Raw genomic sequence first — 21,760 nt, 5'->3', positions numbered from 1 at the left:
TTTGAGGTTTCAGAGCTTTGAAATTCAGCTCTTCCAGGGAATTAGAGGTTTCCCTTGTGCTTGCTTTTTATGTAGCCCTTATTGATGTTGAGTTTAAAACAGAAGAAAAGCCCACCCTAAATGATCCCTCTGTTGGGAATCTGCTCTTCTGTCTTGGATTGCATAGATGTTTTCAACTAGAAAACATGGAAAACTTCCAGACCACGACTGTCTGCTACCTGGTATGTGTAGAGGTTTTCGAAAGAATAAATTATCATACAGTGTTTCTATCAATTTCTACATATTTATTTGTTAACAAACATTTTACAAGTAACGACAGTACTTTCACTGAAAAGGTTTAGTCCAGATTGTTATCTGTGAATAAAATTATCTTGAAAACCAAGCAGGAAAAAAAGGTATAACTCATTGGGTGCCTAGGCTGAGCCAAAAATCTGAAGGAAAAAACACATACACATACACACACATATGAGTGTGATGATCCTCAAAAAATTCCCAAGATATTTACCTCGAACAGCATAGCCATCTTTTACTGATGCTGGAAAGGGGGGTAGGTTGTCTTTTGCATATACATCTTGAGCAAGGACTCGCCCCATTCCATCTGAAAAAAGAGAAAATAAGAAAAACATCGATTCTGAGAGCAATGGGTTAAACAGGCAGTCATGAACAAGGAGGGTAAATGCCTGAGTGACAAGGCTAATATATGGGCTCAGTCAGACCTTCTGATTTCTATTCCAAGGAGTTGGAGACAGAAGGAAGAAATGTATCCTTATGTCTGAAATAAAAGGTTAGATTCAGTCAATTAACAGTTATGCTTACAGAGATTATTTGAATATGAGCACACAGTCATCAAAGATGTGTTTAATTTGTTGTGCCCTTAATTCTTTAACAACCCAAATATGACTTTCTTTAAAAAGCCAATTCTTGAACATCTTCATTTTGTTGATCCAGTAATTTCATTTCTAGAAAGCTATCATAAGAAAACAGATAAAACTTTATGCACATGTTTATTTTAGTTGTTTACATTAGTGGGAAAAGTAAAGAAATAAAAAGATCAATAATATAGAAATTTAAGTAGATAATGATCTATCTTTATGATAAGATATTCTACAGGTTAAATTAATACATATGAAGAATATTCATTGACCAGGAAAATTCTTATGACACATATTTAAAAAACATACAGAACTGCACATGTAGTATATAATTGTTACTATGTTAAGATAGATGTGTACACATCAATAGAAAAAGATGAGAAGGGCATTCATGAAAATATAAAGCATTTGTTATTTTAGTGTGTTACATTTATGTATGCTTTTTATTCTCTTTGGTATACTTTTCTGAAAATTTCCAAGTTTTTATAATGATAAAATATCATTTTATATTAAAAAAGGTTTTTTTTTCTTAAGAAAAGTAAAGGGATTTTAGTCTTTGATTTTGGTTTTATTAGCCTAAAAAACTAGTGATTACAAATAAGCAGAGGGCCAATTATCTGTCTTGTGAAATGACTATTCAAACTACTCTGGATAATAACTGTTTTCAGCTAGAGCTTCGGAGTTAGAACTAGTGTCAACAAGAATAAGAGTTTCAAGAGTCATGACCAATCCCTTAAATCTTTCAGTCAGAATCTATCTTTATTATATTATTATTATTATTTCAAAGAGGCAAAATAATAATGAATAGGAGATGGAGAAGGAAGAAGAGGGGAAGGAAAAAAAAATTGAGTTTGTCTCCAAAGACATTAAGTAATACAGGATGTGATTTACAGGAGATGTTCATATAATTAGAATTTCCAGAGCTAGATGAGTGTCTTTTTTTGTTTGTTTGTTTTTGGTTTTGGCTTTGTCCTTCTTGCATCTTAAGGCCTCTGATTTCCAGATCCAAGACCTAGAAGTAAGTGTAGAGAGATTAAAAAAAAAAATTTTTTTTAAAGATTTTATTTATTTATTTGAGAGAGAGACAATGAGAGAAAGCATGAGTGAGGAGAAGGTCAGAAAGAGAAGCAGATTCCCCGTGGAGCTGGGAGCCCGATGCAGGACTCGATCCCGGGACCCTGGGATCATGACCTGAGCCGAAGGCAGTCGTCCAACCAACTCAGCCACCCGGGCATCCCTGTAGAGAGATTTTTAATTTTATGCTCTGATCCACAGTGACAGTGATACTCTTTCCTTTTAGGGAGGTGATAGCTGAACTGGAAGGGAGAACTTCTTAGCAGATTCTAGCTTAATATATTCCTAGAAGGTTATAGCTATTCTGGAGCTATCCTGGAGCTATGGACTGATATTTAGTAAGACCAAGGAAGCGGTGAAACCAGAGTCTAGTTTGGATTCCCTTATATAATATTAACTGCCAATGAACCTGAAGCTCTAAGGTAGTCCCTGATGGTGAGCCTCATGGCATTTGCCTAGGATCACAGTAAACCTCCCTAGGTGGCTCCTTGCCTGGAACCAATCTGGCCTGGGGTGGTTCATGAAAATGTAAACTCTACCCTAGCTCAGATCCGAAGAGAATGGCTTTACTGGGATTTTGAATAGCTCATTAATAGTAATAGTTAATAATCAAAGATAACACAAGGAAATTAAGAAGTATAAACTTCCAGGTACAAAATAACTGGTTTTCCGGGGTCTTTAGCATAATCATGGGAGCCAATTCCTCACAATAAATCTCATCATTTTTATATACATATACATATATATATTTACATTATATATACATATATATATATATATATACATATATATGTATATATAATGTATATATATATACATATATATATGTATATATAATGTATATATATGTATATATATATATGTATACATTATATATACATATATATATGTATATATATATAGGGTTCTTTGGAGAACCCTAACTAATACAAATGGAATAGAATAGAGGGTTCAGAAATAAACTTTTGTGTATAATATGGTCAAATGATCTTCAATAAGGGTCAAATATCTTCAGTGGGAATAGGACAGTCTTTTCAACAAATGGTGTTGCTATTGGGAAAACTGGATATTCGCATGCAAAAGAATGAAGTGGGACCCTTACCTTACACCTTCTGAGTTAATAAAAATTAACTCAAAATGGATTAAAGAATTAAATATAAAATCTAAAACTATAACATTCTTAGAAGAAATGATATAGGAAAACTTTATGACATTGGATGTGGCAATGATTTTTTTTGGTAACAGTGATTAATAGATGAAATATTTTCTTTATTTTTTTGAGTAATTTCTGATTTTATGATAAAATACTTCTCCCAATGATGTATGTGGGCCTCAGTTTTTTTTTTTTTTTAAGTTTTTATTTCAATTCCAGTTAGTTAACATATAGTGTAATACTAGTTTCAGGTATAAAATATAGTGATTCAATACTTCCATACATCAACAACGCTTATTGCATCAAAGGTACTTCTTAAACTCCCTTCACCTATTTCACCCATCCCTCTAACCACCTCCTTCTAATAGCCATCTAGTTTGTTCTCTATAGTCAAGAGTCTGTTTTTTGGTTTTTGTAATGATTTCCTGAGTATGACACCAAAGGAACAGGCAACTAAAGCAAACATATACAAATAGGACCACATCATACTCAAAAACTTTTATGTATCACTACTGGGTATTTACCCTCAAAATACAAAATCACTAATTGAAAGGTATATGTAATGATACATGGCATTATTTACAATAGCCAAATTATGCAAGCAGCCTGTGTCTACTGACAGATGAATGGATAAAGAAAATATGGTATATATATATATATATATATATATATATATATATACACACACACACACACACACACACACACACAATGGAATATCATTCAGCCTTGAAAAGAATGAAATCTTCCCATTTTCAACAACATGGATGGAGCTAGAGAGTATAATGCTAAGCAAAATAAGTCAGTCAGAAAAAGATAAATATCATATGATTTCACTCACATGTGGAATTTAAGAAACAAAACAAACAAAGAGGGAAATACATACCAAGAAATAGACTCAACTATAGAGCACAAACTGAAGATTACTAGAGGGGAGGCGGGTGGAGGGATGGGGGAAATAGGTGATGGGAATTAAAGAGTACACTTATCATGATGAGCACTGAGTGAATCAGTATGTTGTACCCTTGAAAAAATACAACACTATAAGTTGTATGTTAACTATACTGGAATTAAATAAAAGACCTAAAAAAAGATTATATAGAAAAAAACACCTGTGCATTAGACAACACAATCAACAGAGTGAAAAGGCAATCTATGGAATGGGAGAATATAGTTGCAAATCATATATCTGATAAACAGTTAATGTCCTGAATATACAAAGAGCTCCTATAGCTCAATAGCAAAAAGATCAAATAATTCAATTAAAATTGGGCAAAAACCTAGGAGCATGGAACATTTTTCCATTTCTTTGTGTCTTCCTCAATTTCTTTCATGAGTACTTTATAGTTTTCTGAGTATAGATTCTGTGCCTCTTTGGTTAGGTTTATTCCTAGGTATCTTATGGTTTTGGGTGCAATTGTAAATGGGATTGACTCCTTAATTTCTCTTTCTTCTGTCTTGCTGTTGGTGTAGAGAAATGCAACTGATTTCTGTGCATTGATTTTATATCCTGACACTTTACTGAATTCCTGTATAAGTTCTAGCAGTTTTGGAGTGGAGTCTTTTGGGTTTTCCACATATAGTATCATATCATCTGCGAAGAGTGATAATTTGACTTCTTCTTTGCCGATTTGGATGCCTTTAATTTCCTTTTGTTGTCTGATTGCTGAGGCTAGGACCTCTAGTACTATGTTGAATAGCAGTGGTGATAATGGACATCCCTGCCGTGTTCCTGACCTTAGCGGAAAAGCTTTCAGTTTTTCTCCATTGAGAATGATATTTGTGGTGGGTTTTTCATAGATGGCTTTGATGATGTCCATCAACAGATGAATGGATCAAGAAGATGTGGTATATATACACAATGGAATACTATGCAGCCATCAAAAGAAATGAAATCTTGCCATTTGCGACAATATGGATGGAACTAGAGCGTATCATGCTTAGTGAAATAAGTCAAGCAGAGAAAGACAACTATCATATGATCTCCCTGATATGAGAAGTGGTGATGCAACATGGGGGCTTAAGTGTAGGAGAAGAATAAATGAAACAAGATGGGATTGGGAGGGAGACAAACCATAAGTGACTCTTAATCTCACAAAACAAACTGAGGGTTGCTGGGGGGAGGGGGTTTGGGAGAACGGGGTGGGATTATGGACATTGGGGAGGGTATGTGCTTTGGTGAGTGCTGTGAAGTGTGTAAACCTGGTGATTCACAGACCTGTACCCCTGGGGATAAAAATATATGTTTATAAAAAATAAAAAATTAAAAAAAATAATCTTACAAAAAAAATTGGGCAAAAAATCTGAACAGATGTTTCTCCAAAAATGATATACAAATAATCAACAACATATGAAAAGATACTTGACATCATTAATCATTAGGGAAATGCAAATCAAAACCACGAGATATCACCTCATACCTATAAGGATGGTTACTAATAGGTTACTATAAAAAAAACCCAAAAAATCACAAGTGTTGAGGAGAATGTAGAAATTGGAACCCTTGCACACTCTTGGTAGGATTCTAAGATAGTGCAACCACCATGGAAAATCATAAGAAGTTCCCTCAAAAAATTAAAAATAGAAATACCATATGTTCCATCAATTCTGCTTCTGGATTTGTACCCAAAAGAATTGAAAGCAAATCTCAAAGAGATATTTTCACATCCATGTTCATAGTAACACTATTCATAAAAGTCAAGGGGTGGAAGCAGCCCAGATGTTCATCAACAGATCAATGGATAAACAAAATGGAGTGTATGTATTTATATACTGCCACATGATACAACATGCATGGACCTCGAAGACATTATGCTAAGGAAAATGAACCAGCCACAAAAAGACAAATACTGCATAATTCCACTTATATGAGTTATCTAAAGTAGTCAAATTCTTAGCAACAGGAAGCAGAATGGTGGTCACCAGGAGCTGGGATGTTGGGGAAAAGGGGAGTTGTTTAATAGGTGTAGAGTTTCACGTATCCAGTATGAAAAAGTTATGGAGATATGTTTCATGGCAGTGTGAATGTATTTAATGTCACAGAATTACCCAATTAATAATAGTTAAGACAGCAAATTTTATGTTAATGTGATTTTTACTGCAATAAAAAAAGGAATGAGGTACTGATACATGCTAAAACATGAATGGATCTTGGAAAATATTATGCTAAGTAGAAGAACCCAGTCACCAAGATCACATATATGATCCCATTATACGGAATGTTCAGAATAGGTAAATCTATAGTAGAAAGTACATTGGTAGCTACTTAGGGCCGAATGGGGGTGATTGGAGGAGATGAGAGGCTGGCAGCTAGTGAAGATAGGGTTTCTTTTGAGTGATGAAAATGTTCTAAAATTGACTGTGGTGATGGTTGTACAAATCTGTGAATATATTGAAAACCCTTGAATATACACTTTAAGTGGGTGAATTATATAGCATATGTGGTTCTTTCATTATATCTCAAGAAAGAACAAAGACAACAGATTAAAAATGAGAATATTTATCTCATTTCGACATATAACTATATTTAGAAGAACTAAGAAAAGTCGTTATATATATCATCTGGTTTTTATTGACCCTCAAATATCATGGAAAGAAATATAAAATATAAAATATTTCACCCAGAAAGAAAGAATTATTTCACATTTAATTAAGTTTATTAATAAAAATTTATTAATATATGTAATTAGCCAGTTAGGCGGTGTACCATGAACTACCGTCCTGCTTTCAGAATCTGAGGAGGTCATGTCTCTTCTGTTCTATCCTTTCCCACACACATTATTCTCTAAGTTTTAAATAATAAAGGATGTATTAAATTTGATGAAGATGATAACAATAAATGCATATTTCTAGATTCTATGGGAAACAAAAATCTTAAATGTAGGGATGAGTATCATTGGGGACCCTTGTCCATATATACAATTATGTGATCTCACGAGGTAATAAGAGGAAAGAAATGGAAAAGACTGGTTGATAATTTATACTGTTTTGTCTCTTATGCTGCAAGAAGACAGTGGCAGAGTGCTTTGTTAAAAGGTGATAGACTTTTCATGATGTCAGCAAGATATCCATCTACAAGTCAGCTTACATGATGATAGTCATTAAGTTCTATACTCTTTGGAGTGTTAGTTTTTTTATACTGGGATGATTGCCTAAAAATATCTTCATAAGGAGTCTATAGATTCAAATGGTTGACATTGAATGGACATATACAGAAGGAAATCAAAAGAGAGAGCAATTTATTAAGTTGAATATGATTGTAAGCATTGAATCCAAATGTAGTCTCTAAATGGCAAAAGTAAAATATTTAATTTGTTTGGTTGGGCATTTATTCTGGTCCGGATAATACATTTTTTTTTGTGTCTAAAGCAGGATATTAGGATACTCAAGGGGCTTTTAGATATAAGAGGGAAAAGTCACTTATCAAAATGATTTCACAGTTGTACATTTCCTTGTGTTGTTAGTTCTAAGAAGGCTTTGGAAGAAGCCAAGGGGAAACTCTGAGTTCAGTGATCCAAGAGATTGATTCCTTGTCCTTATTTTGGGTAACCAAGATACTATGAGTTTTATGAATTAGGAGTGTAGGAAGAATGTGGTAGATAACAGAAGGCTAAAAAGAAAAGATATTATTTAAAGCCTCCTCATATAAAACATGGATTTTAGACAGTTTGCTGTTGATTATAAATTCCTCAAAAGTTTACTTAAGTTCATTGTGACAGCATTGATATTGTAACATTTAAAAACTATCATCCCTTCCAATCTACTGAAGACTATTTTGACTTAACAGCTACCCACTGTATTCACTGAAACAGTTGAGAAGGCAGGTCAAATAACTAATGGTAGGAACAATATTAGCTAGGGCCAAGGATTAAGGAAAGATGAATGAAACATATGCAGATTTGGGTTGGTCCTGCACTAAAACAAAACAAAACAAAAAAATCTTAAAATGAAATATAGCATATTTACAGAAAACTTCATGATTATGTAAAGACATTAAATATTTAACATGGTGGATGCCCTCAAGCCTATCCTAATACAATTTATTCTCCACATCTTCATTGTATATTTGAAAGACTAGACAACATTATGGTTCTCATTTATGCATTACAGTCTTCACTTAATGAAAGTTTCAGATGTATAAATTGAAAAAGAGTGAATGATTGAGAGGTGAGTATCTCTTTGATGAAAACAAGTACATTAATTACTCTCTAGTTACTCCAGAAATCATGGTTATGGAACAGTACAATAAAAATCCCTATGCTTTTAAAATATAGAGCTTGTTCAAAGTGGCATTATGTGGTGTATTTGTATTTTTCCATCTAGGGATGCTCATTACCTGCCAGTGTGATGAGTAAGGGCAAGCATTACATAATGGTTCCTATGTCATAAAATAAAAAATAAGCTTTATGCAAAGTTATAGAATTTGGAATAAAGTCTTACAAATACCAGAAACGATTGTCATGATTTAGCAATATAAAAAGATGCAATGCAATTGGTAATAAACTAATTCTTAAGTTGCATTGTGGTTTCATGATGTCTATTTTTTTACTGACTAGCTACAACCTGCATCTGTTACATATATTCATTTCTATATATAATATAGCAAGCTTTAAAAATAATAACTGTGTAACTGTAGAAAGCATTTAACTTAACTAAAATAAAAAATTCTTTAGGGGAAGTAGTTTTAAAAATATATAATATGTTTTTAAGGTCATAGAAAACATTTCAATTAAGTGCTCACTTCTTTTAGTATTTAACTATGGAAACCTTATCTCAGGTCAAATAAATAGGGTGTCATTGATAAGCAGGTAACATTTAAGTCCAAGGGGCCAGGATTTGGTACAAAAAACATATAAACAAAATGTTCTTTCTATAGTTTGAATCATTCAAAGTTTTGTTTATTGGTAATTTCTTAATCACTGTCCTATAAATGGTCAAAAGTTCCACAGGAAAAAATTTTTTTAAAAAAATCTAATTTCCATAATTCTGAACTACATATCCTAGTATCCAAAAAATAATTCCTAACTTTTTCAACATTGGTTCTACATTAGGATATTACAATGGTTATTATGAGAAAGGGAAGAGGTAATATGCAAGAAGTATTTTATAAAAAGAAAAAAATGATAAAATCAAGCTCTTCCTTAATGCCCATCATGCATTTACTCCATTCCCCTACCCCCTCCCTTCTGTAGCCCTCAATTTGTTATATACAACTAATGAATCACTGAACACTGTATCAAAAACTAATGATGTACTATATGTTGGTTAATTGAACTTAAAAAAATAGAAATAAAAAAAATAAAGCTCTACATATTTCTTGCAAGAAAAAATAACCAAAGTACCAATTATGACACTGACTTGAAAAATTACTGGTGGCTTATCTCCATATGGCTAAAATCAAAGTAATGAAATTAGCAAGGCATTATAGTTTCAAGGCTGCAATAGTATGACTGACTCACTCAATGTTGTTTCCAAATGATAACCAAAATAGATGATTTTTTTTCTTTTAGCAAGTTAACCAAGAATATTAGGATTCTGTAGAAAAGGAATTTGTAGAAACAGAAATATAAGATTTTTAACCATTTAAATAAGTTATGTTTTCAGAAAAACTGAATTAAAGTTTTAAAAATTATTACAAATCTATTCTATTCTTATACACATTCAGATATATTACAAAAAGCATGTTGATCTGCTTTTTTCCTATCCTTTGTCTCACAATTAAATGAAAGACTATTTGGTTTTCCCTGGTGCATAGCCCATACTGCTTGGGGTAAGCTAAGATCCTGGCAGGAGAAAAGTCTTTACTTGACAAAACAGTCAAAAAGGTAGCTGCTGGGGCGCCTGGGTGGCTTCAGCTCGGGTCATGATCCCAGAGTTCTGGGATCAAGCCCCGGCATTGGGCTCCCTGCTAGGCAGGAAGCCTGCTTCTCCCTTCCCTCTCCTACTCTCCCTGCTTGTGCTATCTCTCTGTCTCACTCTCTGTCAAATAAACAAAATCTTAAAAAAAAAAAAAAAAAAAAAAAAAAAGATAACTAAGGCACACTGGATACTCTAATGCAGAAGTTAATCAATTCAAACTTAAAAAAAAAAAAAAAAAGAAGCTATTATCATGTTTTATTCCTGACAATTCTCTTGCTGGTAATGGCAAATCTTTTATTGCCACTTAAGTTTTGTTTTCATTTGTTCTAATTTTCTTCCCCATACTTTGGAAAATCTTGTATATTTACATGAATTTTCATAATTCTACTAATATAACATTAATTAAGAATAGACAGAAATGAGTTATCACTTCTAAAAACCTGACAGCTTTCTTTAAGATTTTGATCACTATAGGAATTATTTTGAGGCTTCCTTTTTAAAATTTTTCTCTTTTTGTTCCATTTTAACTGAAACATTTTCCCATTACCTATATTCTGAATCCAAACTTAATGGTATCAATATAGACTATGGCACTTCAAAACAGATACTGAAAAAAAAAAATTGCTAAATAAATTATGCAAATAAAGGATGTATATTTAAAATGTGAAAAGATAATGAGGTATCCAAAAAGAATGGAAAACTAAGAATCATATTTAAAGACTGTATCTTGTTTTATCCTCAGATATATTCAATAAAAGCTGTGTAAACTAATTTCAAAATCATATTAAAATTCTTTCTAAGGTTTTTTGGTTAAATATGAGTTATTTTGGGGGTGCCTGGGTCGCTCAGTAGATTGAGCGTCAAGCCCCACATCAGGCTCTCTGCTCAGCAGCAAGTGTCTTCCCCCTCTCCCTCTGTGATCTGTCTCACTCTCACTCTCTCAAATAAATAAAATCTTTCAAAAATAGACAAATAAATATGAGTTATTTTCTATCAAAATTGCTTAAAGTGATATATAATATGCTTTATTTAAGGAAAGAGGATATATATATATGGAAACATACGATGGTATGCATAGAAGAAAGTATGAAATAGGAAGATTAGTCTACCTGCTGGCAACATAGGAATAATTAGGCCGATGTTATAAGTCTGATTCCTATGTGACTTAATTTTACTCAATTATGTAATTACAAAAATAACTCTCCCACATAGAAGCTTTGTAAGTATTGTGATAATAGCACACATGTGGTATATCCACAATATTGGGCAAGAGGGAAACATCTAGAGCACATAAACAGAGAATAGACTGGTAATATAATCATAATCTTTGGATATGAAAAATGGCATAATTCTCTAGACATTGTGATTATACACACACACACGTACACATGTACATGCACATAAAAACACATCACAAATATATAGATAGGGATGTTTATATTTGAGGAATGCAGGGAGAAATATGAAAGGCATGATATAATCAGAAGCATAAGATGTATATATTTTAGAAGTGTAATGAAGTTTATGGACTAAATAGAGACTATCTCAAGGGAATTATGAATGAATTCAAATGGCCACACTGATAGAAAAACCTACAGCAAATGCCAGCAGAGACCAATCCCCAGGAGATATCCTAGGTGAAGACCTTACTGGACTGGAGGTAGAAACTGGTAGTAGTTTGGATAATGAAAAAACATGCTTTCACTCGAAATATTTGAATGACTATCTGAATTTTCTGCTTTAATTTTGTAAAGCGCAACCAGAGATAAGCAGAAACATAGTGAAAACTGTTGCTTAGGTAAATTTTCTTTCTTTCTTTCTTTTTTTTTTTAAAGATTTATTTATTTATTTGACAGAGAGAGAGAGAGAGATCACAAGTAGGCAGAGAGGCAGGCAGAGAGAGAGGAAGGGAAGCAGGCTCCCTGCTGAGCAGAGAGCCCGATGTGGGACTCGATCCCAGGACCCTGAGATCATGACCTGAGCCGAAGGCAGCAGCTTAACCCACGGAGCCACCCAGGCGCCCCTAAATTTTCTAATGAGATAGGAAGCACAGGCCTGGATGACTTGCGCTGGTGGAATGTAAATCTGTTTACAACAAAATGTATAGGGTTCCAGAGATTGTTAACATGGATCAACAAATGCACCTGAGCCAAGGAATTCTAGATTTGACTTTGTAATTTACAAGTGCTTGTCCTAAGGCTACAATCTTAGAATCCCAACATGGAGAAGGAAGGGAAACGAATCAGTTACTAAATTCCAAATATGACAGCTTTGTAAAAACTTGATGATTAATATATACTATTTCTTTTAATAGTACTTCTTAATGACCTTGCTGGGTAGACATTATAATAGTACTTCTTAATGACCTTGCTGGGTAGACATTATTTCTATTTTTAATGTATGAGGGAAATGGTATTTGGAAATGTTATGTAGCTTCATAAAAAGTAAAGCAAGGCAAAAAGTATGTCTGATGGCAAAGCTGCTTCCAGTATATCTTACTTCCTTTTTCCTTGTTTTCTAATAGCCTCTGAATTGTCAGAGGAGTTAATATATTCCTAACATGACTTGTGAACCACTTTGGTGAGAATATCCTGTGGCTTAGAATCAGGAGCTTCTGCATTTATTCTAGAGGGCAGTGAAATTCTGCTTTAGATTACTGCCTGAAAATAGGGATGGTGCCAGAATATTTTAATCTGCCTTAAAGGAAGTAGCTGGTGCTGTACCAAATGTGAAGTTATAATTTATTCATGTCATGCATTTTATAAGCAAAGAGGATGAATCGCATATGGCAGTCTAACAAATACTATCACCTATTGTTACCTAGGTATGCCTCTTCCAAGAAACCAAAGTTAGGTTATTTAGAGTCAGTGGAGCACTTGCTCCTTAAAGGCCTTGCTTGCAGATCAGAGCTGAAAATAGTACATATGCTAAAGAACAGACCACAGACAATAGAAAATTCATCTGTAGCCCAAACAGATTAAAACAAACAGTACACATACATGCACATCTAGGCACTTGTTTTAGAATAATTTTCATGCTGATTTGAGATGTAGTGTATTATTGTAGAATGAGCAGCAGACCAGGAATCAAGAATTCTAGGTTATCCTTAGTTTTAATCATAACCATGTGTCCAGCTTTAAGAACATTACTACACTTCTCTGGTTTAAAATTCCCTCATCTTTAAAATAAGAGAGACTACTTGATTTCCCAATTACTTTCTTTCTGTAATATTCTAAGTATTTCACATATTATACTCTATAATTCCTTCATGGAAAGTTACCCTATGTCTCTGATCTTGACAGCAATCTCTTCCAGCATTTCTGTAAAAGTTTATTCTGTTTTCAGGAATTCCTATTGATTTTTCTCAGACATATATATATATATATTTTTAAGAGACGTTACAGTTTCAAACTGCTTGATAGATTCAGTGGTTCTAAACATTTCTTAGGAAACATGGACTCTCCTTATGGGTTTCTCTAATTGTAGGTGCCAGAGAATTTGTATAGGCAAAATACTTAGTATTTTAGACTACTGTGAAGGATTTTCAGCTTCCCCTTTGCCACTCCCTAAACTCTTTTTATTCATTACTAAAGGATGAAATTCAATATTTAATGGTACATCCAGCAGAAATAAAAATGAACTGTGAACATTCTGGATAGATCAAATCAGCCATAACATTCCCTTAAGGCAAAGCCTAATCCAGAGCAAGAACCTAACTCTCTTCAATTCTGTGAAGACTGAGACAGGGGAGGAACCTGCAGAAGAAAAGTCTGAAGCTAGCAAGAGGCTGGGTCATGAAGTTTAAGGAAAGAAGCCATCTCCATAACATCAACAATGTGCAAGGCGAAGCAGCAGGTGCTGATGGAGAAACTGCAGCAAGTTATGCAGAAGATCCAGCTAAGATAATAAAGGAAGGTGGTGGCACTAAGCAAGAGGTTTTCAGTGTAGACGAAACAGCCTTTTATTGGAAGGAGATGCCATCTGGAACTTTCATAGGGGGAAGAAGTCAATGCCTGGCTTCAAAGCTTCAAAGGACAGCCTAACTCTCTTGTTAGAGGTTAACACAGGTGGTGACTTTCAGTGGAAAGCAGTGCTCATTGACATTCTAAAAATCCTAGGTCTCTTAAGAATTATGCTAAATCTACTCTGTCTATGCTCTATAAATCGAACAATAAAGACTGTATGACAGCACGTTGGTTTATAACATGGAGTAACATGAGTATTGTAAACCCACTATTATGAGCTACTGAAAAAAAATGGTGTTTGTGTAGATGCTCTCTAATGTTCATTGAAGTTTGAATATTTTATGATCAGGAAGAAAGTCTCTTATTTGTAAAATCAATCCTTTTGTGTTTATCTGCATAAAAAAACAATTAAGAAACTATATTTTATTCAAATTGCACTAAAACTTCTATGTTGAATTTTTAGAAAAGAAAATGGTTGATTAAAAACTGAAAACACCAGAGGACACTACCTTTCCATTGTCTTTCCACAGGCTGGTCTCTACATGCTATTAATGTAAGAGCTTATGTGTATATTCAGGGTACGAAATGAGAAGAACATGCACCCAAGATACTTTATTCAGCAAAGCTATCCTTCAGAATGGATGGAGAGATATAGAGCTTCCAGGACTGGCAGCAACTAAAAGCATATGTAACCACCAGGCCAGCCCTGCAATAAATACTAAGGGGGGCTCTATAAAAGAAAGATGCCAAGAGTAATATAGCCTAGAAATTTACAGACAATCCATAGAAACAGGAACTTTACAGACAAGAGGATGGCAATATATACATGTCTTTGAGTAGTAACTCTCAACATGAATGACCTAAATGCTCCCATGAAATGGCACAGGGTTGCAGATTGGATACAAAGATAGGAGCCATCTACATGCTGTCTAGAAGAGATGAATTTTGAACCTAAATACACTGCTGGACTGAAAGTAAGGGGATGGAGAACCATTTATCATGCCAATGGACTTCAAAAGAAAGCTAGGGTAGCAATTCTTATATCAGAAAATTAGAATTTATATCAAAGACTGTAATAAGCAATCCAGAGGGACACCATATCATACTTAAAGGTTTAACAACAAGAAAATCTAACAATTGTAAATATCTATGTCCCCAACATGGGAGCAGCCAACTACATCAGCCAGTTGTTCACCAAAATAAAGAATCAGATCGACAATAATACTTTAGTTGTAGGAGACATCAACACTTCACTCTAAGCAGTAGACAGATCATCTAAGCAGAAGATCAACAAAGAAACAAGAGCTTTGAATGACACACTGGACTAGAGGGATCGCATACATATATATAGAACATTCTACCCTGAAACAACGGAATACACATTCTTCTCAAACACACATGGAACTTTCTCCAGAATAAACCACACACTGGGTCACAAATCAGGTCTCAACCTATACCAAAAGACTGAGATTATCCCCTGCATATTCTCAGACCACAATCCTTTAAACTGGAACTCAATCACAAGAAAAAATTTGGAAGGAATTCAAACACTTGGAAGTTTCTCATTGAAAATGAGATGGATGAAGCAGAAAAACTAAGGTCATATTGGTTGCTCAGGGATCAATGGGTATATTAATATGGTTTTTACATTTTACATTTAAAAAGAGGTTTTCCACAAAGGAAAACATGGTTACAAGACATATTTATTATCTCTCATTTCTGAAAAAAGGACAGCAGGCAGACATAGAGATAACTACTTTCCTCACTCAGGACTGATAATCCTTTCTTTCATTTTTAAGATTTATTTTACTTATTTGAAGTCCTTTTTTATAAAAATGATTTATTGATTTATTTGAGAGACATAGAAAACTGTGGGTAGGGCAGAGGGAGAGAGACTCCTCACTGACCATGGAGTCCTATGTGGGGCTTGACTCCAGGAACCTGAGATCATGACCTTAGCAGAACCAAGAGTCGGACACTTAACTGACTGAGTCACCCACGTGCCCCTATTACATTTATTTGACAGAGAGAGAGAGCATGAGCAGGAGGGGGCATGGATGAGAGACTCCTTGCTGAGCATAGAGCCTGAGACAGGGCTTGATCTTATGACCCTGAGATCATGACCTGAGCTGAAACCAAGGATTGAACACCCAACTGACTGCGCCACCCAAGTGCCCCTGATAATCCTTTCTTTAATTTAGAGTATTGGTATTTTGATGGACAAGGTAAACACAGTTGTTTTCCTTCTTTTTTTTTTTATGAAGAGGAAGCTTTATAGGTACTTTACTCTCTAATACCATTAAGATTGATCTTACAATTGAGTAGAAATAAAGCAAAAGGAATTATATAGTAATTATGATAATGGTTAATAACCTTTCTCCTTCAGGAAAACCATGTATTCATATTATTATGAATCTTACTTGGAAAAAAAATGAAAAGAAAAGGCAATGGGCAAATATAATAGTACCTCGGTAGTTGATGATTTCTGTCCCAAGCACCGGAGTCATCTCCAGGACTGTGATGAAGGCCTTGTCCATAGATGTTAGAGGAAAAGGAGACATGCGGTGTCTTCTAGCCACCTTGGTGATGTCAACAGCACTGTGACCTAAACAGGAAGATAATTAACTAAGACTGTGATGCTGAAACAGTTATTACAGAGTGGTAATGTCTAATAAATATCATTAATTCTCATTTTCATATGTCTGTAAATGAATATTATAAGGTAAGAAATTTTCTTTTCCTTCCAAAATATAGCCTGCTTTGGTGGAACATTAAATGAAATCAGCAGTATTACAATATATGTCAAAACTTGGTGAAATTTTTTTTTAAAAGATTTTATTTATTTATTTGACAGAGAGAGATCACAAGTAGGTGGAGAGACAGGCAGAGAGAGAGAGAGGGAGAAGCAGGCTCCCCGCTGAGCAGAGAGCTGGATGTGGGACTCGATCCCAGGACCCTGAGATCATGACCTGAGCCAAAGGCAGCGGCCTAACCCACTGAGCCACCCAGGTGCCCCAAAACTTGGTGAAATTTAATCATGTTATCAGATAATCCTTTTGGGTGCCTACCGTGCATTGTGGCACTGTTCCAATTAATTTTCACAACAACCTTATGGGGAGGAATTATTATTATCCTTATTTACAGATGAGGAAAGAGGGGTTTATATATCTTGGCCTAAATCACAAAGCTAGTAACAGTAGAGACATGACTCAAACTAGGGTAGTGTGACTTCAGAGTTTATGTCCTTAACCACATACTAAACATTGAACATTTAATGAGCTAGCTGGTAAAATGAAATACTCAAACTTGAATTTATTTAGGATTTCATAGGAAATTTTCTTTTTTTTTAGAAAAGCCACAGGAAAAGATTATTTAGCTACTCACTCCTTATTCACTCTCCTTCACGGCATTAATATTACCCATACACTAAAACTCCTAATTTATATCTCCAATCCCAACCTCTATCTTCAACTCTAGATTTTTACGTCATCTAAACAGCTGGTGGACAAGAATGTGCATCTCCAAACTTAGAAATCATCCAACATTCACTTGGATGTGCAACAGGTAATTGAAACTGAACATGTTCAAAATCAAACTCTTGATTCCCCCCACCCTTCTATCTTGCCCTTAAGATGTTTTATACTCTTGCAATTTCTATCTCAGAAAATAGCAACCTGATTCTTGCAGTTATTAATCCAAAATCTTGGAAACATCCTTGATTCTTTTTGTCAGAACCCTATCTAAACTACCTTTGAAATAGCTCTAGAATCTAACCATTACTTACCACCTCCACAATTACTACAGTGGTTGGATCCATGATTTACTTCCTGGGAAACTGAATAGCCTCCTAACTGATCTCCCTGCTACTGTCCTTTGTTGCACTATAATTTACTCTCCACAGTAGTTACAGTGATCCTTTTAAATTTTAAACGGATTGTGCTAATCTTTGCTCATTACTCTCCAATGACTTTCCATCTCACTCAGAATAAAATATTTGCTATGGCACGAAGTCCAACATATTGTGGCCCCTACTATCCTCATGATCTATCATTTCCACTCTTGATCATTGTGCTCTAACCGCACTGTTTTCTTGCTTGTCCTTGGGCATGCAAAACAATCCCTCTTCAGGGTCTTCATACTCGGTATTTTGTCCACTTTGACATCTTTCCCCAGATACTATGGTTCCATCAATCCCTCATTTCTTTCGGGTCATTGCTAAAATATCATCTCATCAGAGAGGACTCTGTTAAACATCCTATCTAGATTATTATCCACCATTCTTCTCTATTATTTTTATCATTTCTCCGTGGATATATAAATACATACACACATAAATATGGATATTCATTTCCACATGCTTATAATTTATATTGTACATTTATATATATAGCCTTCCCCTTTAGAATGTAAGCTCCATTGTCTTTTTTGTTCAATGTTATCTCCAGTATCTATAACAGTATTTGGCACAAAATAAGCAATAAAAATAAATATTTGTTAAATTAATGAATCATTTAATGACAGAAAGGGACTTTTTAGATCACTATATTTTTATGCATAAATAACTTGGCCTTTCTTTTCTTTATAGTCTGGGGTGAACAGAAAAGGAGTAACTGCAAACACAGTTGCTTGGCTATCCTGTCTGCTATTCACAGCTCCATTCTTCCCTAGCTACTCTGCAGTTGAGTGTGGTCATATGATACAGTTCTGGTCAGTAAGATGTTGGAAGAAATCCCTGGGGGGCAGGCCCCTATTGTGAATAAAAAGAAAAAGAGAGAAAGCTTTAAGAGGAGAAAGCTTTTGACCTTTCTTCTTTCTGCTTGGGACATGGGTAGATACTGGGAGGTGCTGTAGCCATTTTTTAACCAGGAGGGTGGAAACCCACACAGTAAGTATGGAAATCTGAGAAGAAAAAAGAGCCTGAGTCTCTGCGGACAATATTGAGCTGTTGCACAATCCCTAGACTGCCTGTCACCAGGCTTTTGATATGCAAGACAAATAAGTTCCTATTTCTTTAATCCACTTTATCACAATTGTATATATTCCTCAGTAGTCTATAAGTTCCTAGTCATTGCAATTTATTGTTTAATATCTCTAACCCAACCCCAGCAGTTGCTTCAGACATATTCACTTAATTAACTTAAAGGTACCACCTCAAAGAGTTTCCATTTAAGGTGAATGATATTGTTCTAAGACATAAAAAGATGTTATACTTAGGACATTTCCCTCCCATGGGCAATCAGAAAATCACAAAATTTTCAAAGCTTGAAGGGCCTTAGAGATTTAGTGCTAAACATGAATAGTATTTCTATTCAAGATTTAATAAGACGACACTTACAAAGGATTATGTATATCATTCACTTATAATTTGAAACAAATTTATTTCTTGTTTTCACTGAAGTCCCAACTTTGTCATTAAATATCATGAAGACATATTGTCACAACAAGTGTAACTGGAGAAAATGATGGAGATAGGTGCTTCTGTTCTTTTTTTTTTTTTTTCAGGTTTATTGGTCTCAGATATGATATTTTCTAAAATATGTTTTACTTTCTTTATGGTGCCCAAATTGTGTATAACCTTATAAAAGCTATCCTTTTAAAGTGTTTAATTTCTGAGGAGAAAATTATACTTTTTAACTGAACAGTTTATTTGTTGAATTGCTTTGTAATAAAATTTTCTTATTAGAAAACTAGTTCATCAGTGATACATCTATTCAACAGCTATTTATTGAATGGATTTTATGAGCCAGTTATGGTTAGGGAATTGGGATACAGAGTGAGATACACCCTGCCATGAAGAACATTATAGCTCAGCAGAAAGGAAAGACGGTAAATAAAAAAATAAGAGCAGGTAGGTATTAAACCACCTGATGATAGTTCTCTAACTATAGAGACTGCTGGTTTTCTCTCTCTCTCTCTCTCTCTCTCTTTTTTGTTAAAGATTTTATTTATTTGAGAGAGAGAGAGAGAGAGAGAGAGAGAGCATGAAAGGGGCAAGGGGCAGAGGAAGAAGCTGGCTCCCTGATGAGCAGAGAGCCTGATGTGGGACTTGATCCTGGGACTCCAGGATCATGACCTGAGCTGAAGGCAGTTGCTTAACCAACTGAGCCACCCAGGTCCCCTGCTGGTTTTTCTCTAATTGGAAATTACTGTTTGGCTATCTACCAGCCTGGAAAAATCTTTCCCAAAAATCTTTTTTTTTTTTTTAAAGATTTTATCTATTTATCAGAGAGAGAGAGGGAGAGAGCGAGCACAGGCAGACAGAATGGCAGGCAGAGGCAGAGGGAGAAGCAGGTTCCCTGCCGAGCAAGGAGCCCGATGTGGGACTCGATCCCAGGACGCTGGGATCATGACCTGAGCCGAAGGCAGCTGCTTAACCAACTGAGCCACCCAGGCGTCCCCCCAAAAATCTTTAAAAATAATTTTGCACCTTTTTTATACATACATTTTAGGGCACCTACCACTTCTATGCTATGTTATAGACATTTAAATATTTATCTTACCTATGTTAGTCAATTGTAAACTCCTTGAAGGTAAACCCTATATCTTACTAAATTTTTGGTTTCCATTTTTTAAAGGAACATGATTTCAACTATTTTCTGATGTTGAGAGTAGTTATTTGTAAGAAGCTTCAAAGTGAAAGCTTCAGAAAATTTAAGAATAGTTATCTCTGACTTTTATTTTACAGGTTATAATCCCAAAGCACTTTTATTTGACCTGGGCATTAGAGAACTCATTCAGATAGGAAAAAGAATCAAGAATTGTTTTTCTCCACACCCCAATCCTCTTGTTGATTCCGAACCCACCATAGAAATCTAATGGAGGGATGCCTGGGTGGCTCAGTGGGTTAAGCCGCTGCGTTCGGCTTGGGTCATGATCTCAGGGTCCTGGGATCGAGTCCCGTGTCGGGCTCTCTGCTCAGTGGGGAGCCTGCTTCCCTCTCTCTCTCTGCCTGCCTCTCTGTGTATAAATAAAATCTTAAAAAAAAAAAAGAAATCTAATGGAAAAGGAAAAAAAGTATGTACTCTTATGTCTTGAAGGCATGACGGATTATAGCCTAGTAGCCAAATTACTCTGAATGGGCCATAAAATCCAGTTTGATAGAAGTAGAAAGGTAGGAAAGAATACTTTTTTTTAAAATAAGAAGGTTATAATAAAAGGGAGTTCGGTTTTTGGATTAAAAAAAAAATCCAAAAATTGAGAGAAAATTTGGATAGTTTTTCCCTATAAAGGAAAGATGATTTCATGGCCACAGATATATTCTGATGGCTACCTTAAAAACAAATATGAATGGTCACAAAGAGAATCTGTGAGGGTATTAGCTCCATTCAACTCATGTTCACTACAAAACTAACATGTAAAAATATGTGTCCTATATAGAAGATTATAGTGTTCAAGGGAATATTTACTTTAACTTATAATAGTAAAGTTAGTTGGTAATATATGGCTATCACTGATAATTCGTAGGCAGGGTAGCTACTCTGACAAAAATAAACTACAAAGTTCTGTAGGATATGGAATTTTTATATGGAAGCAGGGTGGGGATGGTGAAAGCAAGTCTAGACATCCCCTCCACTAGTAGATATCCAAACTGAGAAAAGAAGAACAGGTTTGAATTATTATAACATCTAAATTGCTAGCATTCTTCTGCAATGGGTTTAATTTTCTCAAGTAAATTTAAAGGATTAAAGCAATTCTAAATTAGCCACAGATTGGTGACCAGGAGGTTTCTCTAACAAATCCAGGTTTCTGTAAGTAAAACCTAACTTGTCACTTTTGTATTTTCTGGTGCATAAGTTTAGATGTGGGGTTGACTATATATGAGCTTGGAATCTTTGCAG

At 34.7% G+C, this 21,760-nt stretch overlaps 1 protein-coding gene across 14 annotated transcripts in view; it reads right to left on the bottom strand.

Moving 5' to 3' along the window:
- Positions 1-21,760, bottom strand: part of GPHN (gephyrin) — a 641,151-nt gene that overhangs the window by 91,030 nt on the left and 528,361 nt on the right. For all 14 annotated transcript variants that reach the window (XM_059182361.1, XM_059182360.1, XM_059182367.1 and 11 more), the window contains 2 exons: positions 16,390-16,527; positions 506-598 (listed from right to left, as the gene is read on the bottom strand). In XM_059182361.1, the coding sequence (XP_059038344.1) occupies positions 506-598; positions 16,390-16,527 (231 nt within the window). The remainder of the gene's footprint in view (positions 1-505; positions 599-16,389; positions 16,528-21,760) is intronic.

The sequence above is a fragment of the Mustela lutreola genome, chromosome 7, assembly GCF_030435805.1.
Source record: "Mustela lutreola isolate mMusLut2 chromosome 7, mMusLut2.pri, whole genome shotgun sequence".
Lineage (NCBI taxonomy): Eukaryota > Metazoa > Chordata > Mammalia > Carnivora > Mustelidae > Mustela > Mustela lutreola.
This window is presented reverse-complemented; position numbering and strand designations above follow the sequence as displayed.